At 54.0% G+C, this 25,986-nt stretch overlaps 2 protein-coding genes across 4 annotated transcripts in view; one reads left to right on the forward strand and one right to left on the reverse strand.

Annotated features, from left to right (window-relative positions):
- LOC106491476 (zinc finger protein 345-like) overlaps positions 1–25,986 on the forward strand; it is a 154,376-nt gene that overhangs the window by 25,486 nt on the left and 102,904 nt on the right. The gene's annotated exons all lie outside the window — the stretch shown is intronic.
- VDR (vitamin D receptor) overlaps positions 1–25,986 on the reverse strand; it is a 36,544-nt gene that overhangs the window by 4,907 nt on the left and 5,651 nt on the right. The window contains exons 1-4 of one of the 3 annotated variants that reach the window (XM_067314128.1): positions 14,800–14,811; positions 12,433–12,504; positions 10,606–10,756; positions 4,928–5,058 (exon numbers count right to left, since the gene is read on the reverse strand). In XM_067314128.1, coding sequence (XP_067170229.1) covers positions 4,928–5,058; positions 10,606–10,756; positions 12,433–12,496 — 346 coding nt within the window. In that variant the 5' untranslated portion in view covers positions 12,497–12,504; positions 14,800–14,811. Of the gene's footprint in view, positions 1–4,927; positions 5,059–10,605; positions 10,757–12,432; positions 12,505–13,228; positions 13,308–14,799; positions 14,812–25,986 lie in introns of those variants that run through there. The other 2 variants (XM_067314127.1, XM_067314126.1) reach the window with 2 other exon arrangements.

The following is a 25,986-nucleotide window of genomic DNA, read 5'->3' on the forward strand; positions in this document are numbered from 1 at the left end:
CTCCCGCGAGCAGCGCGTTGGGATTAAGCTCTCCGGGGGGGCGGCACGATGGCTTGGGGAACGTAATTAGCGGTTTGCCATCTCCCTTCCCAGTTGGCATTACAAACCACCGGGCGCCGTGTAGCCCCGAGCGGCAGAACGGAGGCTCCACGCTCCAAGGGCTCATCCAGGCCCCAACGGCGGCAGCGTTGGCACCACGGACAAGCCAAGGAGCAAAGCAAAGCATGAAGGCAGAGCCGAACGGGGCGACTCGGCGGAGAAGGGGATGTCTTCTCCTGCTTCCCCCTCTGATATTTTCTGACTATTAATGGATAAAGCCCATAACTACCCCCAGGGAAAGAGCAGTACAAAAAAGGGGTCAGAAAGCAAAGCCAGGCATGATCATGGACCCCAAGGGTGGAAAAACCCAGCAGGGAGGAAGGGGAAAACATTGGATCCCACCTGGGAGCTGCATGCAATGAGGGAAATGTTCGGAAATAGGAGACAGGACCCTGCTGTCCGCAGGGAGAGGGCTCAGCCCCGGGTCACGGAGCATCGGGGCTTCAGCAGGGATTATCGCAGGCAGCTAAATTAAGCAAATCTGGGATCCTGCAAATTTCCAGATCCCGCAAGGTTCCCTGTTTGCTTATAAAGGGCAGCCAAAGGGCTGGCTGTGTTGCCAGCACTCGCCGGGAGAAACGCGGAGTCTCCAGCACTTCTCCAGCTGGTAGGAGCTGGAAAGCAAAAGCATTTCCCAAAGCGTCGCTCCTTGGGGGGGGGGGGGGGAACGGACACCAGCCCTAGCCTGCAAGGCAGCCGGATTCCCCATACGGGAACTACGTAACGGGGCACCGAGTTCCCCCGTGTGTCCCAGCGGTGCCGGCTGCACGGGCCGGAGGCTGCTCCGGATCCATTGCAGAACCGCCAGCGACGTTGCCGAAAATGGGCCGCGGCCCTGGCTGGCGGCAGGTCCCTGGCCAGCATTTGATGGCCCAAGGGATGGCGCAGCCAAAAGACCACGTTGCGCAACGGGACAGCGCGGCGGGGGGATAACGGGATGCTACAGGCCGGCTGGCGTGCATCTCCCTCCGCACGTGGGTTTGCATGGAAATCAGAGAGGAGGAAAGCTTGCGGCGGAGAGAAAAGCGAGGGGCAAACAGCAGTGGTTTAAATCATGGAGCAGCACTGGAGAGCAAAAGGGAGCCATGCCGGCTGCTGCTCCCTCTCCTGCCAAGCAGGTCGCGTCCCGCCGACGCGGCCGAGCCACGGCTAACCGGAGCGACGCTCGCACGGCTTTCGGAGGCGGCTTTCCAGATGCTCAGCCCCTGCCAGCTTCCAAGGCTGCTCTAATTACAGAGGATGCTGGACATTTATAGCACACGCTCCGAGCCCACGGGGAGCGAAGACGCTTCCCAGGCGGCGTGCGAACGCCAGACGCCGCCGAATGACGTTTTCCCAGACGGCTGCAATTCTTCGCTTCCTCCAACGCTGCTGCTTCGCCTCCTGGCCGGTCTCCGATGTCAGCACGGGTCCCGGGAGCCGGGCGTTGCACAACGCGGCTCCCCAGACCGGGGAATAACACATTCCGCCTTTGGGGCATCAGGGACTTTTCTTGGGTTTAGGAAGAGCAGCCTATTCAGGGAAGCGGAGGAGAGTGGAAACGCTGCCTCTCCCAGCTCCGCTCGGCGCTTCGGAGGGCGACGGATTATTAAGAACCGAGCTGGAAGCAGCTTTTGGATGACTTTGGGGGTCTCCGTGCCATGCGGCGAGGAGCCGAGGGCACATGGCTGCGGCTGTGCAAGGAAGATGAGCTTCAGAGAGGGTTATTCCCTCCCGATCCTGTCCCCCCCGCGCACCCTTAACTCTGCCCCTGCATCTCTCCAGGCTGCTCTGGGAAATTCCCCCTCCTTCCCTTTTCCACTCCTCTCCCTGGCTCCCAGCTGATCATATTTCTGCTCCGCTCCCCTCCCCTGCGGGGATTTTCGGCACGGAGGTCGTAGCTCTGGCCTCGCAGCGGGAAAGCCGAGCATCATCTGCTCACGATGACGTGCATCCCGGCGACCCGGCCGTGCAGCACGCGGAGCCCCTCTAAAAGCACAAGAAATTCCCAGGAACGACAAATGCGGAGGCGGAGAAGATAAAACCCAGCGCAGCAAGAACCGCTGCGGGTCTCCCCGGCTGGGTCTTTCCCCGTTATTTATCCCTCTGCTTTGGAGCAACAGCTCCAGGGTGGCCGAGGGGAAACCCATCCCCTTCCCAGCACGTTATAAACCCTGCGATAAACCCGATAAAAGCCGGGGCAGAGGCGCCACGAGACGCGACTCACCCGAAGGTTCGGGGCGGTTGCAGAGTCTGGCTCCATCCGACGGCCGGTGCTTCGGCTAGCCCCGTGCCTCGGCTCCGAGGAGGTGCCGAAGGGCAATTTTGCAGGACTGGAGTAGGTAACTCGAGCCCAAATCAGCACCGAAAGGGCTCTCGGAGAGCGCCGGGGGACCCATTAGTATTTTATTCCCATTTGTCTCACTGCTGAGCCACCCTGCGATAAAGCAGCCTGGCGGGAGGCAGATCCCCGCTGCGCCTCCTCCCGGCTGGTCCTGCTCCGGAGAGTGGGATCAGGCTATGCGCCTGCTCCAACCTGCCCTCCCAGGGCCGGCAGCTCCGCTCCCAGCACTACAGAGAATCTGGAGAGGTTTCCGAAGCCGATTGAGGTTCGGCCATGAGAACAACCCCGGGGACGGGTGCTTTTGCAGCCGACTTAAGGTATTTTTAGCCGGTACCTCTCTGCTGTCCCGCCGCGGAAGATGCTTTGTAGGGGTCTGGCATGGGATGGTTCAACCACTTTGAATACGTTCAACCTCAGGAAAACGACGGCGAGCGAACAGGGCTGGCAAACCCCCCTGCTCTGTGCCATCCAAAAGGAAAACAGCTCCGGAAAGCGGAGAAAGGAGCATTTCTGGACACCGTTGGCCGCCCGGACTGCTAGACGGAGCTCGCCTCCGCTCATCGCCCACTGCCCAGCCCCGGCGCCGTGCCCTGCGCTTCACCCCACGCCGATAAGATGGGCGGAAAACCACAAATATTTGCTAACGTCGCCTGCGGACGGCTCGGGATGAACCTTCGGCGTTGTGGCCGGGCTATAAATCAGTCTGATCGCCTCTCGCCTGCCCCACTGCTGACAGCCCCCCAGCCCAGCCCCGACCCTCGCTGCTCCCACGCGCTGCCCAGGCTCAGCACGTTCCCGCGCTGCGGAGGGCAAAGCGGGGACGCGAATGCCCCCTTCCCAGCTTGATTTCTATGACCCGATTTTTGGGAAGCAAGCCACAGTCCGGCCGTGCCACCGCGTGGGTTTGGGTTGCGAGCGGTGCCGGATGCCCGGTGAAAAAACACCCAGCGGCACCAGCAGCCCGGGGCGGTCGGCGTCCGACCCCAAATTAACGCAGACGCCGAGTCCGCCGGGCTTTGCCCTCGTCCTGCTTGTGCCCGTCGGGTTCTCGCGTTTCGCCTCCGGATGCCATCAGCACCGGAGGAAAACCGATCCGCCGCGGCGCCCATCGTGGCAGAGACAGCTCGGAGAAGACACCGAGCCCCTTCAATGGGTTTAAAGATTCCCCAGGCGACCTAAAAATAACGGCAGCGCACTTCGTTCCCTTTCATTTAGGCAGCGCCAAAGTCCGCGGGAAGGCTATTTTTAGTCCCCCCAGGTCAGGTTTCGTTAACGGAGCAACATTTTGCTAACCGGGGTGTTTACAAGTTAACTCCTGCAGGGAGCCGGTGCATCCCTAGGACCTGGCCCCGGACGGGGTGGAAACACGCCGTGCATCGCTGCTACCGAGTTTTCCTGGCCGGCTCTTCCCCGGGGAATTAGCTGGTACAAGTCAATGCGATTCCCTCGCTAGCAATGGTCGCACCAAAGCCTCAAGCCCCCAATCTTTTATTCATTAAGGATCTGCTTGACCCTTAGGGATTTAGGCGTGTGGTTTGCAAACACCTGCAGGTTCCCATTTTCTGGAGTTTCTGTGTTTCGGCAGCGCCCCGCGATGGCAGGCGCTGTTTGCTCTCTGCTCATGGCGTAAGGCAACAAGCAGCACTTAAATTTTCCGAGCTGGGTCCCACTTTTCAGGTCCATCAATCATACGACCTGATGTCTTGTTTGCAGAGTTTCCTAGCAGGCGGCTATTATTTTGATTTGAATGCTATGTGAACGCCAGTCGTCTCCTGAAGCCTTAGGACGTGGAAAGAGCGCGTATGTAGGAGGAAGCGTGCCAAACGGATTTTATTTTTAAGAGCTGCTTGTCTATAAATATCATTGAAGAAAATAAATATTTGGACAGCATTAGCCTGTTTGGATTGGGTTAAAATCTACTTTACTTCCCTCTGCTATTTGCTTAAGTCTCTGCCATGCACGGGGCCAGGTGGCCAGGCTCACGTTGGAGGAACAAGGATCCAAACTGAAGGCTAAAGGGAGAGCCCGGAGCAAAGCGCAAGCAAACTCCACGCTCATGGAAATGAATATAGCGCAGCGTGTCAGCGTTACGGGGAATCCCATTGAATTCCCACGGCCTGCTTGGATATGGGGAGGAGCACGCAAAAACGTGGGGCGAGAGGACGGCGGCTTTGCATAGGCAGGACGTGAGCAAGCTCGGTCTAACCGGGCGCTAAGCTGAAATAGCCCCCGCCGCCCTCACTACGCAGAAGCCCAACGACAGCCAGCAGCGGCAATTTGGCTCCAAAGCAATTCCCGGATCGCTAACCGATGCGGGAACAGTCTCAATCATTAAATCGGCTCCTCTTAATCATTACCCAGCAACATCCCCTGCCCTTTGCGCCCTCTTTGAGCCCGGCCAAATCTTTGCAAAGCTCAGGTTTTACGCTCGCACGCCTTCCTTCCGCGCGGCGGGTTAATTGGGGGAGGAAAAGGCCCCCCTGGCCGGCGCGTCCGCGTACTCACACTCTTTCATCATGCCGATGTCCACGCAGCGCTTCAGGCGGCAGGCCTGGCAGTGCCGCCGGTTGTCTTTGGTGATTTTGCAGTCACCGTTGAACGGACACGTGAACATCGCCTTCCTCTTCATGCTTCTCCTGGCGGGGAACGGAAAAAAAAAAACATCTTGGGTTAGTCACCACCCTATTGACCATGCAAGAAACTGCTCTAAATGTTGGTAGGAAACGCAAACACGAATCCAACTTTCGGGACAGCAAATTGCTGGAAAGACGTCGCCGGGAGCGCACCAGGAGCATCCTGACAGTCGTTCAAAAAGAACAAGTCTGCAAAGCTGCACCGGGTTGCATGTACCTATGGGTTCGTTCTTAGAGGTTTGGGCGCTTCTTAACAGTGCAGAAAAGTAGGGCTTAGTAAAAGGATGCGGCCTCCGAGTTCAACAACAGCTTTCTGGTTTGCAATAGGTATTTTGAAGGTCAAAAGAAGGGGGTTACAAGGGTTACAGAGGAAGCCATACCTGAGCCACCAGCTTGCAAGAGAAACCAGAGCGCAGGCCGGCATGTACCAAAGCAACACGTGTTATTAAACATTTACCAGCCTTTAAAGCCCTGCTTTGCTAGAATAACTGGCTGGAGCGCATGTTTCTGTGTACACGAGAAAGAAATCTCACAGCAGGATACAAGGGAAACAACACTTAACATAATAACCTCTCTTCCACCAAAACCGCGCCGTGCCACGTTAAGCCACTGCTACGATCAGGACTGTAAATCTTCCAAGTACAAAGGGTCAAAGCCACAGCTTCCAGCTAAAACTTGCCTTTCTGCGCAGCCGTTCTCCGTGCGATCCGCTAATGAGACACTGCAGGCAGAGCCGTGCTTTTATATTAAGGGTGGTTTCTCCTCCGTGCTTGGAGATGCTACATCTTTGCTTTGGGGGAAGAAAGTTAGTCGAGGATCTCCCACCAGCGAGCCAAGCTCGGGTCACCTCTGGATGCACAAGTATCTCTAAATCTGCGGCACGAATTTCAGCATCTAGATAAAGTCGCCTGCTAGAAGGGATCATTCTTCTAGCAATAAAGTCCCCTTGCGATGCCGTTGATGGCACGCGACCCCTTCACGCCGGAGGCTGGAAACGCGGACGCGCCGAACGGACGCTTGCAGGCTGGGCAAGCCGGGCCTCCAGCCCAGGAACGCCGCCAGGTCTGGGCTTATAGGGTTTAAATATAAAGTATGTTCTCGGGCTGCAGACGCAGCGTGCAATTAGAGGCTATTTTAGAAAGGGAGATGTAAACACAGAGGTTTTTCCCTCTCCCCCGACCTCACAGATGAATAAATGCATAGAGGGGAATTAATAGAGGAGAAGCCGATCGCAGCGTAGCAGGATGGCAGAGCCCTCCGTAAGCCGCCCGACGCTGGAGATCGGCAGCGTTCAGCTAGAAACTCGGGTTTCCTTCAACAGCCCGTTTGCGTTTTATTGCTTTTCCCCCAGTTTCCCCCTTCCTCCGAGAACAGCAAGGCCTTCGCTCTTGCAGGTATAGAGGCAAACACTATGCAACTGGATAAGGATTTGGAAATAAACACCCCAAAACAACCCAGTTTCAGTGAGCTGCTCTCGCATTTCTGACTATTTGGGGGCAGGCAGGCGGCTCGTCTTTTCCCCCGCAGCCCGGGGCAAAGCTGGAGACCGTACAAACAACGAGAGAAACGCGAGGCCCTGGGGCAGGGAAAGACGTCCGGCGCGCGACGGCAAGCCACCATTACGGGTTTGGTATGAAAATTGCAGTTTATTCGAATACAGGGTAGCCGGAGGGTTTCTGAGCAGCCTCTTGTCCGCCCCAAGGGGCTGCGGCGATGACGGGCCCCAGCGTTACATCGGCGGCATCGAGAGCACACGCCGGCTGGCTCCGTGGGCTCGGGGATGTTTTTATAAAGCGCCCGGACCGGCCGTTTCAAGGCTCATTTAGATCAGTGTCCCAGGCACGCTGCCGAACGTTTAAAAATAACTAGCTCCCTCCCTGCACGAACCCAGCCTGCGGGTAAGAATAAACACGTCCGCGTCCAGCCGAAAGGAAAGCTCAGGTCGGCAGAGCTCGGAGCGCCGCGCTCCGAGGTCAGGGCTAGCCGTAATATGTGCTGGAAGGAGGGGGGAAAAATTAGGGATCGCATTGCCGTGCAAACTCGCTGCATGCAAACAAGGAGGCTCAAGCATTCGGACACCGCAAGGCAACGGGGGGCACGACGATGCCCAGTGCCCACCACTGCTTGCAGGACGCCCAGCGCACAGGGGCAGAAACGATCCTGCTGGTTTTGCTTCGCCCGGCTGATCGTGTCCCCAGCGAGGGTACGACGGCCACGGAAAAGATTGCAGTTTGCCCAACTCCAGGTCTGCAAGCTGGGAAACCTCATCCCTGCGCTCAGCATCTATCCCCCAACAGCAATTCAGCTCCATACTTGCTCTTTGGTAGAAATACGCCTCGTGCTCCTACCTTGCACACAGACAGCAGGGTTAGCTCCCCCCCCTGCAACCATGAAATGGCTTTTAGATCATTGGAAATTTTAATTTACGCAAAAGACGGATGGGAAATACCAGCCCTGACCACCGCAGGGAGGGGAGAGCCAGGCGCAGACGTGCACCACGTGGCAGATATCGCTGGTGTGCTCTGTCCTCCTCTCGTGCCAGGCAGGACTGATCTTCAAAGCGAGCCCCCCTCTGAATTTTTATTAGCAAAGGCTCGATACGCACGCGACTCTCACGTTTAGAGAGCCTACGAAATACCCGTCTCATAACCAAACCCCACAGTGTCCAACACCCCAGGAGTCATTTAGCTTCAAGGAGAGCAGCAGACACCTAAAACCACTTGGGGTGGGACAATTCCCTACTTCTTCCCATTGCCTACAGCCCCCCCCCCGCCCCAGAGACGTCCCCTGGGGCACCAAGCACCGAGGCAGCGCTAGGAGCGGAGCCGCGGCTCTGCCACCGCTTGGGTTTCGATCTGCATCTTCCCCCCTCCAAATCCTGCCAACTCCAACTCCCTCTTCCACTCCCGGGAGCCGGTCAGACAACTGCACCTTGCCCTGGAGTTTTAGGGACCCAGGACACATCCTGTTGCCTTGTTTCCACCCGCAGCACCCCACTGCGGAGCTGGCCCAGGCGGCTCCAGGCTGCGGACGTGCCTTGGGCGGGTGCACGTCTGCTGCTGGCTGCGGACCCCCCACCCCGAGGTCTAGGATCGCTCCTGGCCTCTGCGTTACCCTAGATTTCAGCATCCTTCCCCCCTCCTATACTTAAACATCAAGGGCCAGACCCGAGGGCTGAGGCTTTCCAGCGATTCCCGCGGCCACACGGGTGTAGGAGGCTGCTGTAAGGGGAGAGACTGTCCGCAGCTGAACTCCGGCTCTAGGGAAGCGTGAAGAAGGGATGGATTTATATCAATAGCCAGGAACCAAAGCAGTTTCACGGAGAACACGGCAAAGAACAACTGGGGAGGATTACAGGAGTGGGAGACGCAGTGATGCAGACAGGATGGGTGGGGAGTTATTAGGTTTTGAAATACTCAGAGCTTTTCCAAGCAGCTCTGCTTTTCCTGCCCAGTGTCACTGAGCTGGGGGAGAAAGGAGAGAGACTTAGGAGCGCAGAAGAAACCGGAGAAACCTCTAGATGCTTCAGCCAAGTCACAGCAGAACAAATCACTCCGGTTTAGCTCCTTTTTAAGAGCCCCTGAGCAAACAGCAAAGCTCAATAAAAGGCTACAGCGGCCATTAGGATCATTAGCAAACCGCGGACTTTGAAGCGAGCGGCCAAAGGTTGGCTCAGGTCTGTTCGTGCTGCAGGTTACACGCGCATCTGAACACCCCGAGGTGCCACTAAGCCTCCAAACCCCTCTAAGAGTCATTAAAGCAAAGGAGCCAGAAGGCCCTGGGTTACGTTAGATTAACACTGGGAAATTGCATCAAACAGGTCTGTCCTCAAGGCAGAACTGCAGCTTTTTGGGGAGAGTTTCAGGGGTCCAGGCTCCCCCACAGCAGCACTGCCGTGTTTTTCCATAGAAGGCGCTTGGATACTGTGGCATCAGCAGCAAGCGTTAAACCTGTAATTAATCCGGTGATTTAAAAGGGCTTGTAAACAAGCCCGTCTAAGCAAGAGGGAGCACACCAAGACCTAGCATTGGGAGAGCGCGTCCAGAAAGGAAAACTGAAATAGTAATGAAAAGCTTCAGTTGAAAATAAAGGCCTTATATGGAGCACGAAGGGCTAGTTCAGGATTGCAGCTTTCCGCGGCATTACAGTGTCTGCTCAGAAGTGCCAGAGGTGCACGTGTGACACGGTTATACTGGTGCAACGCAGCAGCGTCTGCCAAGTCAGGGGTGCAGGGCTTTGCACCATTAATGTTAGAGAGCCACATCACACCGAGGAAAGGTTCACCAAGCAGCACTGGCCATTCCGGAGGACAAAAACGAGGCCGTTCCCCACCCCCCACCGACACAACGGGGACGGGGAAGGACACTAAGCCACAGCATGGAAGAGAGCACCCAAAGAGTTACTCATTTAGCAGCAGTAATTGAGGAAAATGTTGTTGTTCAGGTTGGCCAGGCTTTGAAGCCGCCCCATTCGAGAACAGCCTGCAAGACTGCGGTATGCGAAAAAAAACCCCGTCTAGCCCCAAAATCCCTGCGAGTGAAGTTATGACTTTGCTCCGCGAGTTTCAGCTTTGGTTGCATTAGCTGTCCGGCTCACCACGTAAAACCGCGCGCGCCGGTGCTTGCGGTCCCACGGCCACCTGCCGCCACCGTCTCATTACGGCGCAGAAACACTTGAGCGAGGCTTTTCCCAGCCAGGCCCACGCCAGTCATTACCCGACTTTGTTCCACCAGCGCTTAGTCACTCTCTCACTTGGTGCAAGCGATGCAAACTCCCACGTGAACGGCTCTGCGCCGTCCGTACAGGGGTGCTGCCTCGAATGCAGGCACCCGGCTAAAACCAAGCCATTAAATATCCCCAAACCCGCAACTTTCCAAACTCAGAGGAATCCGCAGCTTCTAGGCACATTGCTGCCTTGCTTAGAACCAGCTTGAGACCACTCAAGACCCCCCCCGCCAGCGGAACAGGCTGCACATACAGCCTATGTCTGCTTTTATCCCTGCTAAGAGCTGCGAGTGAAAAACTGCCTGCAAGTCTGGAAAGTCTAGCACGTGGGCAGAGCACCCCGCGCCCGTCCCGGTACGGAAACGCGCAGAGCTTCAGAGCAGACTTCAGAGGCTTTAAAGGAAAAGTTTTTGTGGCTGTTGTGCAAGTTTAGTTTCCAAAGACTGCTAGTTTCAGGTGCGTTTTTACCAGGCCCAGCTGCCCTGCGCGCGCACCACACTGCACATCAGCATGCAAAGGTCTGCACTGCTCCTGAACGGATGCAAACCTCCGGCTAACGGGAACCGCCACGTTTCCCAGTAGCGGGGTGTCACAGCAAGCCACAAGACGGGAAGCACTTCGCCACCTTTCCGCTATCAAGATGTGCGGTTTGCAATACTGGCGCAAGTCCGGCAAACCTGTTTGCATCCAGGCGTTGCAGGGAAGCCGGCAGCTTGAACGGCAGCCGAGCAGCATCCCGGCGATCCCATCGTCCGGCTCCTCAAAGCTTGCCGGCTGGGGGAGGAAAAGCCGAACGCTCCCCCCACCCCAGAGACCCAGGCTCACCTGAAGAAGCCCTTGCAGCCTTCGCAGGTCATCGCGTTGAAGTGAAAGCCGGTGGCTTTGTCCCCGCAGACGCCACAGATACGGGGCACGTTCCTGTCGAAGTCGCCGGCCGGGTCGGGAAGCGACGTGCTGGCCGTCGCGGTCTCCATGTCTGCGAGAGCACGGGGGGGAGAGGAGAAAGCCGGACACCCATTTATATCCGTCACAGCTTTACAAAAAAGCAAGTCACATGCAAATAAAGGGTTTTCCCCCCCTTGGATTCAATGGGACCAGGCGAGAAAAGCTTCTGTGTTTCTCTGGCTCTGCACGCTAACACCATAAAGCGGGGTCTAGCTAGTCTATACTGAGCACGCTTATTTTGTGCGTCTACACAAAGATATCGCCGATCCCCCCTTCCCATGCTCACAGCCACACGAACGCACCTTGGAACGCTCTTGCGCTGGTTTTGCTGTGCTTCAGTGGGAAAACTCCTATAGCCAACCCAGAACCTCTTTTTTTTCCCCTCCCCCCCCCCTCCTTTGCTTTTGTTTCCAAAAAAGCCTCGAAGGGACCAGAATTTGCCCAGATCGAAGCAGCGAAACCACAGGGAAAGAGGTCAGGCCGCCTATGAGCGCGAGCAAAATTTCCCTCGAGCACCGGCAGGAAGTAACACTAACGCACTCGTGTCGGCTCCCGTAAGCGAGAAAAAATCCCAATCGCAAATCAGCTGAGCGGGGTTTAAAACAGATCCTCAGCAGGGACACAAGCGAGCGAGGATGGAAACGGGGCTCCCACTGTGGATTATGTGCAATGCGGCTGAACAGCAGTATACTGAAGTGGAGATTTTAATAGACTTTTCCTGGCTTACAGTATCCACTGGCAGAAATCTGTCTGCTATTAGAAAGATCTAAAGGTATCTAAAGCTACCAGGAGAATAAAAATTAGAAGCTTTCATGGTGCCAAATCTTGGGAAAGACCACACTGTTTCCAGCTAATACACCCAGCAGTTTGATAGGACTGGTTATATTTCTAGCTCTATTCACCCAGCGAGTTCTTAGCAGCTTCTGTGCTGCAGCTTCCTCATGCACAGGGCAGAGTTTCTCCTTTTGTGCGTCTCAGGATGAACAATTTTGGAGCTGGTACTTTCAAGCAAGCTTTTTTTAATACTGCAGTTAAGCATTTCCTCAAGAGACACAGCAGATAGCGGCTGTCTGTCTAGGTCTAGCCCGCTTTTCAAAGGCTTTTAGCTAATATGCTGGAATTGTCCTGTATAAAACACTCTTTATATCAGTTGCTCAGCGACTCCAGGCCAGCGACTAAAATGAGTTCAGAAAAAAGCAAGCCAGCTCCGTAATTTAGGAGTCAGTACAAGTCTGCCAGACTGTTGTTCAATCCCAATAAAGTCCGGGCTCCTCTCGATCCCCCGCTGGCAGACAGCGGCTCTGCACAGCGCCCGGAGCTTGCACACGATGCCCAGAGGCTCTACAGCTGGCAGAGGCACAGGGGAGATTTTCCCTGGAGTACCCAGAGTTGCCTGGTTTCCAAAGCAGCTCCAAAGCTCCTGAGGATCTGGAGTTTCCCTGAGGGCCAGCAAGCTTTAGGCTCAGATTGCTTCTTGAAAACAGAGCTTAAGACATCCATAAAGTTTAAATCCAGTCACGCACGTGCAAAGAACGCGTTCAGGGCTGGATTCTTCTCAGTTCTTAGTTTGTAGATGTACCTGCCTGGAAAATTAGCACAACCGATGCTCCTAGCGCCTTTAGCTAGGAGTCCTAGTCCACTCCACTGCTTGGAAAAAGCGCCCAGCCCCAAGGAGAATATCCTCCATGCAGAGAAAGTTATTTTTACCTGTATCTTGAAGATAAGCCATGTTCTGCTGGTGCATTTCCCAGGAGCTCTGGAACTGAGACATGGAGCCACCTGCAACCAAAGAGACATATGTGACAAGGTCTGAAACAGCTCAAAACTTTTGAGGTCGGCGAGTCAACGGCGACCGTCTGACTGCAGCCCCGGGCGGGATGCAAGCAGCACGTGCTGAGCAGGGTTGCTGCAATCTCGAAATAACCTGCCCCCATGCACCGGCTGGGTACCGCTCATCTGCTTCCCGCAACCCCTCCGGGTGAGGGAGGCGATATCGCAACAGAGAAACACACCGGTGAACGCAGCGCCTACCGCCCGCGAGAGCAAGGGCGCAGGAAGGAGAGACGACGGGGAGAGAGGCGCAGCTCGTTCCTTTAACCTCAAGCAGCATTTTCCTATAAATTTAAATTTCACCGTTGGGCCTGTCAAGGGCTCGGCAGCGCGAGACCCGCCGCCCTGCGTGGGATGGCATTAAGCGGAGCCGAATGGCTGCTCTAACGCCGCTCCCCGTTCAGCCGAGCGCGTACGCTCAAAGTCAATGGGATCATTGCAACGCTGGAAGACGAGTACGCGGAATTCATCCTCCCTCCTCGCATCGTTTTGTTCCTTCGGCAACTCCGCTCATGGATGAGGAGCGGCACAGCCGGCACTGGGATATCGCAGCGTTGGGCCGGAGCCAGGGAAAGGTTTTGTTAAGATGCTCTGCCCTCCCCGAGCGTCTCCTCGAGGCCCTCGGGCTGCCGCCTGCTCTGCCACCCAGGGCCATGCACGAGGATGCCCTCACCTCCAGCTACTCCGCATGGGGCAGGATGGGGAAAGCGGATGCCGACCGGGACCAGTCAAGCCGCCGGTCACTAGGAGAGCTCGTTTCTACCCGCCCAGCACCTCCTCGTGCCAGCTCTCAATTAAAAAGCAAAGGGAGATTTGGTCACCGAGGCTCATAAGTTGGTGCCAGACTCAATTCCCGCAGGGATGCTGCTGCTGCTTCGACCTGCCGCCTCTGACTTCTTGGAAAACGTTACTCAGCCCCGTAATGGAAGTGACGTCTGTGCGGGGTGGAGCGCTCACGGGAGTTTCCCTCCGCCCCCGTGCAAGGGCGCTCGTTCATCACGCTGACATTTAGCCTTCACCTCTCGGAGGAGGCAGAAGCGCTTGCGTTAAGGCCGCTGACCTCCGCCGAGCGGGCTTGCAGCAGGTCAGAGCAGTTTGGCCGTGGGTTACGGCAGAGCTGCGGCGAGCTGCGTTTTGCCCCAGCAAAGCCCTAGGGCTGGCTCCGTGCAGCCGCGCTTCGCTCCATCCAAGGTTTCGCATCAGCTTATTCCCAACGTAGCAAACCCGCAAAGCGGTCAGGAAATTTCAAGTTTCAAGTTTCAACTCGATCCAAGGCAGGACGGATCATCTATCACTGTAGCAAAGCTAGGACAGCCGCAACACGCTGGCAGGGACCGCCGTGAAATTGTAATTAACAGTCGGAGCCCTCCGCTGGGACGCGGCCAGACGAGGCAGCGATGCAGAAGCCGCTTCAGCCAAGGATGGGGCACATGGGAAAGTCTCACCTGCCCAGCCCGAACGAGACCCTGAGGGGGAAGAACGGTTTGGTACAAGTAAACCGGCTCTGTTTGCTCTGCAAAGAGTTGCAGCTGGTAGCTGTGCTCCGATCTTCCTCCGAGCAGCTGCTACAGCCAGGGTTGCGATAGAGCCGCTTGCAGGTGGAGAAGCGGGAGCCCACGTACCTGGGCAGAGATGGCCTGGGAAGCCAGACAGATGCAGCAAGCTGAGACTAAAGCCGGTCCCGTGTCTATCCCTCCCTGTCTTATCCAGAAAAGGGGCTCGCTGCTGCTGGCCAGGCACGCCAGAAAGACTCAGCCCGAGGTTGCACGATGCCTCCCCCTCGACGGCAGCATGTCAGGGCAGTTAGACAGCCGGCCGCTCGCCTGCGTGCAAAGCGCTCAGTTGTTGCACACGCGGGGCCTCCATCACCGCAACTGGGAGGGTCATTAACACCAAGCATGGAAACAAGTAGGAAACGGCTTTCTGATTAACTAAAAAAAAGCTGCGGTCAAAAGAAAAAAAAGAGCAAGAGGATTTAGCTGGGAAGCTAAAACATGCAGCTGTTAGAGGCTCAACCTCTGCACGAAGGGGAAAGCAGCCTCCGGAGGAGACTCGTTCCCCAGGTACAGCCCAACTCGCAGGAAGCCCAGCGAGTCGCCCTGAAGAGCGGTGCAACAGTCGCTGAAACCGCAGCCCGGCAAGCCGGGGGTGGCCGCGCGAGCGCGGGGACCTCCAGCACGGGATGCAGCAGGGACACCCGGGCTACGGAAAGACAAACGAGGACATGGAAAGTTAGCTGCTCACCCAGGGGATCAGAAACAGCGTCTGCTCTTCCTCCTCCTCCGCACTGAGCCCCAAGGATGGTTGTTCGCTTTTAAGCCTGTATTCTTCTCCGACTACCCTCAGTAACCACTCATTCTCATAGGAAGCATCTCATTGAAGTACTTTTCTCACTCTTTATCACTTTCCTTTTTCTCTTGCTGACTTGCAGAGTTGCAAAACTCGCGCGCGCGGCTCTCCGAGACTTGGCAGAGGGGAAAAGGCTTCAGAGGAGCTTTCAGCTCCCGCTAAAAGCCTTACTCACTCTTACTCAGCAGCTGCACGGCGGCGCGTTTCCTTCCCAGCATCACGGTCCCGAAGCACCAGCCAGAGCTAGGGCTGACACACAGCAGCTTCGACAAAAACGGAGCCAGGTTTCCTGATACGCGGAGCCAGAAATACCTTTTAACGCTAACTCCCAGCGTAAGGGAGCCCTGTAGAGCACTTGTTTTGAGCTGTGCATGCAAGCAAGACTCAGCTTGCTACGGACAGCAGCCTTGAACTGCGGGAAAACAGGAGCCTGCAACACCTGGAAGGATAAGTCAGCAGGGAGGCGGGATATGGGGCAGAACTAGGGGTTTCTGGACGTGCATGGTGGGGTCAGATTCATCACATCATGCCCTGCAGAGGTTTAGTTACACCTAGAAGCAAGACCATGGCTTTGTCCAGAGAAGCCTTGGAAGCCTGCAAGAACGGGAGTTTGCACTTCAACTGCTCCCAAGGGGTTCAGGCTTTGCCAGACTGAAATTTGGCAGAGAAACTAAGCTCAGGGGATCAAAGGGGGTCAAAGCAAAGGGCTGACAGCTTCCCAGAAAACAAAAGGGGACATTTCATTAGTTAAAAGCAGGGCTGAGTCTCCAACGCCAAAGGCTAACATTGTTAAATGTTTTCAGGGTGCAGAAAATAAACTGTTACATATTGTGAAAGTATTTGTCAAGTTCTCAGCATCTTTGTTGCCCCATCAAAAGGCATTTTTGGGGTGAATTTATCTGCCAAACCAAACAAAGTTTCACCCACACGGCCTGGAAGGAAGAGGCTGGTTGCTGAAGTCAGAGTAATCCTCACCCCTGACGCTGCTCTGACTCGCTACCGATGACTCGGCCGAGTCTTGGAGAGAGCCGCTCTCACATGGAAGTTTTCCCTATTTTCCTGGCTCGCGCACTCAGTTAACACCACTGCTGACATGTGAAAACACAACGACGCTCCACGCGGCCTCTTCAGAGCCTCTGGCAACGCACTTGCATTTCAAGAGCCTTTTCCCAGCACAAATCGGGCTATTCATAACATCAAGTCGTGGCATGCGAGCAACCCCTTTCTCTATTTAGGAAAAAAAAAAAAAGGCAATTAAATCGTTTCCCTCTGTAGCTCCAGGAAGCCCTGTTATTCAGCTACTTGCTAGGAGATTTATTAGACAGCTGATTGACAGCTTCTTGGGAAGGCAAAGCATTGCTTCCACACGCACACCAGGAGCCCAGCGCCAGCCTGCGCGTGGAAGGCAGCTCTACACGTCACACGTAGAGAGATGCAGCAGGTGAAGTTCCCCCGGCTGGACTCCTCTTAACACCACTCGCCTCCATTTCTAGGTTGGAAACGCATTTTTCCAGCTTTTTGCAAGACCCAGAGCGACTGGGACCTTCTGAGAGCTGAGCAAGGGCAGTGTCGAGACTGGCAGCTATTTATTACCCGATGCAAGTTGGCTCGTGCCACTGTTTCTGCCATTAACTTGATTAATGTAAAACCCTCCCGGAGCATCTACTGATGCCCCTATGCCAGGCAACACGCAAGCGTGACACTTCTTACCCCAAGGAGGCCAGACGCTACCAGGCCGCAAAATTATGTCACTGCAATGAGACATTCAGAGGAGGGTCCCACACTGCAGCTGCGCAACAACCAAAGGAGCTATAAATATTAGTTTCAGGAAGGTCAGAGACCCCTAAAATCCCCCCGTAAGGAGCAAGGTGCTGATCTCATTACCTGTGAGGAATCAGGCACTTTCCAAGCTTGCTCTAAACACTTCATGCGATTTTAGAGCGGAACAAGCCCAAGGCGACACTGAACCCAATTACAGCCGCCCCAGCGCTTCCCGCTAACGTAGTTAGGAGCAGACGTCTGAACAGCCACATCTTGGTGGCAAAGCTAGAAGAAAAGCACCGACAAGGCATGACCAAGTCTGCCCTCTTCACCGCCTTGTCCAGAACCCTTTAATCTGGTGAACAGGGAAACCAGAGGGCAAAGAGAGATACAGGATGGTCTCCAAATACTGGGGTCTCCCTGCTCTGACTTGCCCACAGATCAAGGGTCATCAACACAGCGATACCACCCCGAGCATCGCCCTTCCTGACTTTTTTTTGTGAAGGAATATCACTCTCCCAGGGTTCTGGGGAGAAATTCCAACCCACAGAGTGGCACCAGGAGACCTTGCAGACGTGCAGAAGCTGCAAAGCGCGCAACCCTCTAGGTAGGCTGCAAAACACGTCCAGCCTCGCTAATCCAAAGATATAATGACAAGTCCTCGAACAAACACGTGCGCTGGGCAGATCTAAGATCTTGGACGTGTCTTCTCTTGCCTCACCTTGCACCCGCTGCAGCCAGCGGTTGGGTTTGGAGTCCAAGCACGAACCATAGCAGTTGGATATGTCAATTGTGAACGTCCCGGATGGGAAGCGCAGGAGAAGCCTGTTCACAGCACGTGAGAGAGGCCAAGAAAGCAGGTGTACGGGAGGGACAAGAGGCAGCCAGAGATGAGCATCTCCATGCAACCTCTGGCAACAGCTTTACTAGCATGGAGAGGCAGAAGAAAAACACCTGGCCATCTACAAGCTCTTTTACCACATTAGCCAAGTATCTTTATGAGATCTCACACGTCAATTAGGCAACAAATCCTTACATGCGAAGGTAAAAGAAGAAAACATTTCTAAGCACCGTTCCCCCAAATGGAAGGAATGAAGTAAACAGATTTCCACATTACGGCTTGGGCACAGCGTCAAAAATATCTCCAACCTGACTCCTCGCTGACAAGACGCTTTGTCATTTAAGCCACAAAAACCAAACAGGGCACTCATTGCAGAAGCCCATCTGGATCTGGGAGCCAAGGAAGACCCCATGAGCACCACATTAGTGGCAGCTGGCTTGCCTTAACACGCAATTTTTAGGTGAGCAGCATGTCCTTTCTCAGACTCTCCTTCATCAAGGAAATTAAAGCAACTTGTCCCGCAGCCGCATGCCAGAGGCTGGTGGAGCTTCCCCTTTAGCTTCTTCCCTGCACTGTGGCCTTACAACACAATCTGCTGGTGTCACCTTGGCAGGCAGGGGGGAAGCTGGAGAAGGAATTGCTTGGAGCCAGCTCCCCTTCGGCTTTGCCCTCGTTCCCAGCTGATGAGCCTCTCCTAAAGGTGCATCCTCTTTGGACCGCCTTGACGCAAGCGTCTGCAGGTCTGCGCCAGGTCTCGAGACCGTCTGCCAACCAGGATGAGCAAGCCTGGCACACCCCATCTGCGGCAGAGGCCACCGGCCGCTGATAAGAGTAATAACAGAGAGGAACCCTCAATTACCACGTTGCAGGAGCGCCCACAGACCCCAGCACAGCACCGAAGCCGTCCCTGCCCCGAGGAGCAAACGCGGTGGAGATGGCACGAGGCAGGAACCAGCCTGAAATGCAACAAGCTTCAAGACTGCTAAAGGTTTTGAGAGCATCATCGCAAAGAAGGTGGAAAGAAACGTGCAATAGGAAGGGTGGAGCGTCCCCTGGCACTGAGTCAGAGGCCAGAAGGGGCCGCGATGGGCTCCGATCAACAGGCGTCCGGGCTTCCTAAACAGCCTATTCAATACAGCTCTGCTGATTGCTGGGAGCCTCGTGCTCTCCAGATCTGGGGCTTCTCCCTCTTGTCTGAAATCCCATCCCTAGATTCATCCGGCTGTATGATTAAACCAGCTCGTAATCCCCCTGACCGAGGGGAAGAGCCGGCTAATAAAGACCCTCATGAACAAGCACGACCCTAGATCGCTTGCAATGTCACTTTGGAGCAAAGGAGCTGTTGCGCTTTAACATTTAGTAGCTGTGACACTGATCCATTTAAAGATTCAGAGTCCAAAGAATTCTAGAGTTAAAAAAAAAGTCAAAAAAAGCCTTTAGATACAAAACAGTTTCAGAAAAGTGATGCTTTTTGCGGGGGGGAAAAAGTAGTCCATGAGAACGAGAAGCAATGAGTCAGTACCTGACATCATGCAAAGCAACTCTAAAAGCTTTGTACTGTTATTTTTATGGTGGACACAAATATCAGCTATGCTGTGAACTGCATCCTCTGCAATTTTAGCTTTCCGGGCAGTTTTGGCTCTTTGTGCCAATCGGATCAGAAACATTCCCACAGTCTGGAAGTTCCCAATCCCACCAGCTCCAGCGGGAGCTGCTACGGGGACAGCAATTGCTCTTGTCCCTTTGCAGGTCAGAGCGGCACTGGCATCCCCAGAGCCGGCGTCTGGCGGCAGCAGGGTCCCCGGCCAGGTTTCGGAGCAAGGTGAGGCAGCTGGCATTCCTCCCGCATTAGCGCATGGCAGGGCCTTCCCGGCACTCCTGGGTCAGACTCTGTCTGCCCGGACTGAGACTGGTTTCCAGGAATGGGGTAAACAATTCCCATTTCCCCTATTGTGGGAAACGGCAGGAGATGACTACTGTGAGCGATCAGGTGGAACAGGAAAGGAGACAGCTCTCCCAGCCTTGTCCAAAACCTCCCTGCCCTTTTCCTAACCATTTGGGTTGTCTGCCCCATCCGAAGAAACGGAGCTCTTTGTCCAAATGGAAGAATCATCTGACTCTAGGGTATGGGAGAGCTGTGATTTGCATCAGACCTAGCAGCTGCAGATAAGAAAAACAGGAAAATAAGGAGAGGAGGAGGGAAGGGCGAAAGCTTGCCAACCTATAAAGCAAGCAGCAGAGCAGATCAAACATACCAGCGCTAGGGCAACTCACCCCAGGAACAGGAGAGCAGGGAGTGGGAAATTGCAAGGAAAACAAGCCAGCCACCTTTGAGCTCCCAGCTGTCACAAAACCCATTGCAGACCCAGGAGGGACCGTGCACCCAGAAGGGTCCCACGTGTCAGACGAGACTAGCCAGGGCGCTTGGGCTCCACGGATCCGGTTATCCTCCCTGTTGCACCAACACAGTCTTCACCTTTCAGCCCAAGTCCACTAGAAGCTGGCACTTAAAACAAGTTGCGTTTCAGTTGCGACAGCGTTTGCCCCATGTCCCCTGTGTTTTGGGCAGGAAGCAACACCATCACTGACTGTTGCCTCCCCACGAGACCACCCCAGGGCTGCACGTTTTGCAAGACGACGCTGACTTTGCGTGCACGTGCTTTGCAAGGGTTGCTGCTTCTCCTCCTTGCAAGGATCACGTGCAACCTCGAAAAATAGCTAAGCATTGACTGGAATGGGGAGCCCACCATGCCCACCGTCGCGCTAGCTGCAGCGGACCGTCTCATTTCCTGAGCCGTACCGCGGGAGGATGTTAGTCATGAACGAGAAGCGACAGCGGTCGTGCAACCCATGCCTTGCAGGCCAAAAGGCTTGAGTAAGACAAGAAGAAATATTGGATCTGCACAATGGAAGTTATATTGGTTTCCCTTCACTCATAAGCTGTTGCACATGTTTATGATTTCTTTTTTTTTTTTTTAAGATAGGAAAAGAGGCAGCTGTAAGATGTTAAACTGGATTATCTCAAAACCAGCTTGTGTGATCTCTTTATTTACAGCAACAGGGAGTTTCCAGCTTTGACACAACTCCCCATCTGCACCACTGAAAACATGGTTCTTTGACTAAGGCCAAAACCCAGTTACGTTACATCCAAACCAGAACAGAAACTTCTTCCTGTCCGACTAGGGGAAAAACCTGAAGGACACAGTTTTCCAAACTCGCATCCGTACCACCATGCCGCCTCAGCAACACCGCGCGCACACAGACCTTCCTCCAGACCTAGCAGAGCTCTTGCACACCCACCGCCCCAGCGCGCTCCAGCGCACGCAGGGAGCTGAGGGTCACCGCTGCCGTAGCTGCTCCAGCTGCAGTCAAGCCGCTTGGTCTGTGCATGTTTGTCTCCAAACACATGTCAAAATTGGTCCAGAAAAAGTGAACGTACGTGGCATGTTAACACCTGCACGTCAGACAAGCTGCTACTAGAAACTCCTTCCTATTTCGGCTCAAAGCTCCCGATGCTAATAATGTCACAGCCAGTCTGACACCAGCGTGGAAGTCCGATTTTTGCATGTTTGTGACTTCGGGGCAGAAGTGGATGCTGGAAGAAGTCGCACACAGGATATCTCAGCTGAGAAGTTAGCAGGAAAGTAGGTGCTCAAGCGCCAGTTCACAGGAAGGATTCAGCCCCGTCCAACTTCCCTTCTGACTCACCGAAACAGCCCGCAAGCTGCTCTGCCCAGATTCGATGGAAGAGCCTGTTCCCAGCTGTGCCCTGGGCACATCTCAGCCACCTCCAAGAGGCATCCCGAGCTCCCAGCGACAGCAGATCTCCCTACGGACAGCAGGCTGCAAGGGCTCCTCACTTGCTTCTCTGGGAGAAGCTGCTAAAGACCGACCAGCTATTTAAGAACCACGTGAAAAGCAAGAGCCAGCATCTTCCCTGCCTGAAGTATTCGTTAGCTCGGGGAAAGAGAGGGACAAAGTGCAGACAAGCGTCAGCCCGCTCAGATTTTCCAGCATCTTTTATGACTTACCGCAGGCTGGGGAAGGGGGGAAAGGCAGAAGTCATGCTCAGACGGATTGCTTGACTACAGGAAGTCCTGTCTGACTGTCCCAAGGACCTCAACGGCTACGGAAAACTAGCTGGGGGCTACTATTAAAAATCAAAGCAGAGAAAAATCGATCGAGACTGGAGCTACCGAAGGTGGTGCACGATGAGCTCCAGCCCCGGGCTGGGAACGCTGCAGGATCGCCGCTGCCAAGCAGTGGGAAGCCGCGGATTTGTTGGCTTTTTCAGACAGATGCAGCGAATGCAAACACGTGTTTACCGGCACCGTCGTTCTCCGTATGGCACCATGGCTGGGGCAGCTGATGCTTATTCTGCCCACTACGGTTTTACTGAGATTTAAAGACAAACTCCACGCGTGGGGTCCGGGTTATTGAAGAAACACGGTGGGTGCTGCAAGCTCCTGGAGGGGTCCTGCTGGGCTGGATCCGCTCGGATGTGCCCCGCGGTTCCCTTTTCCTCGAGCTCCCGGACGGGAATCCAGCAGGGTCGCAGAGCTGGCCAAGAGCAAAGCGTTTAACCGCGGAACAGGCTCCTAAATTAAATCCACACCAGCTGCACCGCGCAGGATTTGGCATTAAGGTGCTGTAACCCTAACCCATTCACAAATTCGCAGTGGCGAGCGTCTCCACAAGCCAAAAGGGGCAGGAAAGGCAATTTTAATTACGGATAGGAGGAAATAGCTGTTACAGGCTACTTCTTTCACGTTTCCATTTCTTATCTAGAAGAGCAATTTCTCCAAGCTAGTTTTTCCACTGGAAACTCTGCCTCTAGCTTAGTCAACATGATTTCCATACCAATATCACTGTTAGGAGGCGCAATGGTGGAGGCAGCAAGTAACACCGCCACATTTGCATGCAGCTAATTGCAGGGCACAGCAAGGACAGGTCAAAGGGAATGTTTTGCTCCAACAGTTTCACAAATCCATAAGGGTAATTATTTCTGGAGATGCTTCCCCGTGATGCTTAGCATCACCGAAAAGCCTTCCTAGATTTCAATCATCCATGCCTCTCGCTCCAAATTGCCCGTCCTTCACCCATACCTTGGTTTCCTCATCACTAATCCCACAAGAAGAGCGGATGAGGAATCCTCTCTTGTATTCCAAAAAAAAAAAAAAAAAAAAAATCAGGAGAGACCAACAGAAAGGAGCTGTCCCTGCATGTGGCAAATACCACACTCCTCAGAAATTTCTCCCTTATTTCGAAATAGATGCAAACAGGTTCTTGCTAAGAATACAAATTGTTCTAGCACTCTCCAGAGAGATAAAATTCACACTAAAAACACCCAACTCCCCAGGGACTCCCCAGCAACTTTAATATCGAAAAAAAATATTATATCAAACCAACATTGGTTTTACTAGAGATGGAGGCAAACCACTTCAGCCGATATAGACTGTGGAATACTACCAAAAATCAACATAGAAATAATGACCCCCTGAAGCCATGACCGAGATTTGGGAGATCAGCTGTGTTTCCATCTCAACAATTCCAAAGAGAGTTTGAGTCCTTCATGCCCTTGACCTGGAGCAGGCGCCAGGAGCTGTACGTCCAGCTCTCCAGCAGGAAGAGCTCCTGGCTCCTTTCATACTGACCAGGAGAGGATGGGAGGGCTGGGAGAGCCGCACAAATTCCCTTTTAATACCAGTGGATACAGCCACAGCTAGAACCAGCAAAACCAGGTGAGATATTACGGCACAGCCATACCTCAGACTTTCAGAGCCTGGGATTTGCTCGTGTGCATTAAGCCAGGCAAGCCCCTCAGGTGAGGTTTCTTCTAGCAATCAATAGCAGGATATATAAAAACATCTTCACCTTGCAAGGCGCCAACCCAGAGCTCTGCAGAAGGAGTCCAGAATTCAAGGTCTCCAATATCGGGCACCGGACTTACAAAGCGGTAACGTATGTTGGAAAGAGATAGGGCCCTTCTGAGGCTGCCGATCCGCTCCAGTGGCCTTTGAAATAATAAACTAATTCACTGAGATTCCAGGAGATAAAAGACAAGATCTAAAGCAATTCCCAGAAGCAGGCAGAGACCTGGCAACTGTGGTCCATTTGGGCTGGAAGCAGATGGTGTTAGATGCCTGCTGCAGGAGGCCTAAAGTTCCCATCTACACTCATGAATCTACTTGGTGGCAAGCAGAGCCCTCTCTTAAAAGAAAACACAACTTAAAGCTGTTCGCATCCACCAAGGCTCGTCGACCTGCTCTGCTTACAGATTTTCTATCCAGCTGCATTTCCTAAATAATTAAGACATTTCGTCTATTGGGGTGAGGAAAGACAGACGTGGAGAAAGCCACATTTGGAGAAGCAGCGAGTGACAGGAGGATTAATTTGCGATGCCTTCATCACCCCAAGTCAACACTGGGGAAACACAAGCCTTGACCAGCCCTCGTTACAAGACGCAGATAAACCCCGCAGGCTTCCCCCCCGGTTTAAAAGGGGATCCAGCCTCCCCACCAAGTGCAGTTCCCAGGAATTTGTCACTACAGCAGACAATAGGTGGCATTAAAAAAAAAGAGGTCTTACTGCAGAAGAGGAAAGATTTCAGCTCCCAAAACACAGCTTCCCTCAATGCAGCATAACAGGATTGAAAGTCTCACCAGTGCGTTCAGGCGAGAAGTCACAACACGACCATGGGAGCCGACAGCTTTTGGGTAAGATGGGACCTGAAATCAATGTATCCCTAGACCTGCCTGCACTGAAAGGGAAGACTGGTGCATCACAGCAGGCTATTTTAGATTTAAGGCAACCAAACACTGAATCACGTAGTCTCCGAGGTCATCCCACAGCCAGTAGTGAGACACAGCAGGAGCTGTCAAGTGACCAGGGGACCAGCCTCAAGCTCCTGGAGGTGCTCAGAAAGCGTCTCTGCCTTGGGTACAAGCTCCTGAAGCTCAGCTTGTCCTAGCAATCTCTCCTCATTGCTTCATTGCTTACAAGCTCTTTGCCTTTAGATTATCCCACTTTTCCTCTGTGTGGAAGTCCACCCTACCCACCCATACCCCTCTCCAGCCCAAGCATTTCCTACAAACCTTGTTTTCCTTGAGAGCCACGAACAGAGTAGTGATTTCTCCAAGAGCAGGGGCAACTGCATTCAGCTGGAGATCTCTACCAACTGCTTAAAGGACAGCTATGGACAACCAGAAATTCAGCAGCCACACGTTAAAACAAACCCACCACGGCACCAAATCGGGAGGAGAAACAGTGCAAGAAGCAAAATGGAAGTCAGACAAAACCAAGAAGACATCCCTGTGTCATCTCTCACCTAGGAGATGAAAAAAAAGCAGAGCTACCACTAAACCTTGTCATTAATAAGTACTTTCCCCGAAATGAAGTTTTTGTCTGAATTAAAGCCCATTGCTGTATACCAGGAACCCTAAGGAAGGGATCAGACAAGGGATCAGATCACAAGCTGAGCTCTGCGGTGTCCTCGGTCCTCTCAATCCAGTCCAACCGTTCTCCCAGACAGGGAAGGCTACTTACCTGGTGCCCAGGGAGCGTGACTAAGAGGCGCTGGCTCCTAGGTCTGTACTTCTTGTGCCTGTCTGGACGAGCCGACGGGTAAATCCAGAGCTAAGCAGTGCTGCAGCACGTGACAGCAAGGCAGAGTCATGCCCTGCCCTCGACAGGCAGCTCCTTCTCCAGCAATTTTGCTGCTGCTCAAGGAAGTGAGTGGGTGAGCAGTGTTAAACTGCCCCCCCGTACTATGAAATCTGCAGGTATTTCTGCCTTTTTTTTTTTTTCCCCTTCCCGGAGAAGGGCTGTAGCAATCCCATTCCCCCAGATCAGCCCTTTTCACTTGAGCTCTCCATGGAGCAGAAACTGCTCTGACCAGGTACACTGGGGCTGCAGCAAAGGGGAGAAACGACACTCTCCGTGCTTGCAAATGTGGTGTTTGAGAGCAGAGCAGAAGCTTGCTAAGCGCTCCATCCCCGACCGGCCAGCAGTTACGCGCCAGCACTCCTACGAGTAGGTCTACACATGTACTTTGCATTACCCGTGCATCTAGGGACTTGATGCCCTGCCTCTGATCCAGCCTAGCCTCGTCTCTGCTGCGTTTCTGTAGCAAAGATCACGGAAGCAAGGTCACGGGCACCCGAGGTTTTGTTACTAATCACAACATACTTCACTGTTTTGAAATTCTGTCATCCATGCAAGGCAGAGCAAACTGAGGGAAGCGCCTCTTGAGGTGCAGTAGCCCTGTGCATGTGCCCAGCTCCTTCTTCTGTGATAGATGAAGGGTCTCCCACCCTACTATAGCAAATGGTTTATATTAATAGCATCGAGCAGCCCAGGACTGTAGCCCAACCACGCTAGTTCTTGCACCTTCTCCCAGCAAGGTGCGGTGTCAACAAGGAAGGACAGCGTGGGAGGCAAGAGGTGCAGAGGCCACCAAACAGAGCAGCAGCAGAACCGAG

Source organism: Apteryx mantelli, chromosome 33, assembly GCF_036417845.1.
Source record: "Apteryx mantelli isolate bAptMan1 chromosome 33, bAptMan1.hap1, whole genome shotgun sequence".
In the NCBI taxonomy this organism is placed as follows: Eukaryota; Metazoa; Chordata; class Aves; order Apterygiformes; family Apterygidae; genus Apteryx; species Apteryx mantelli.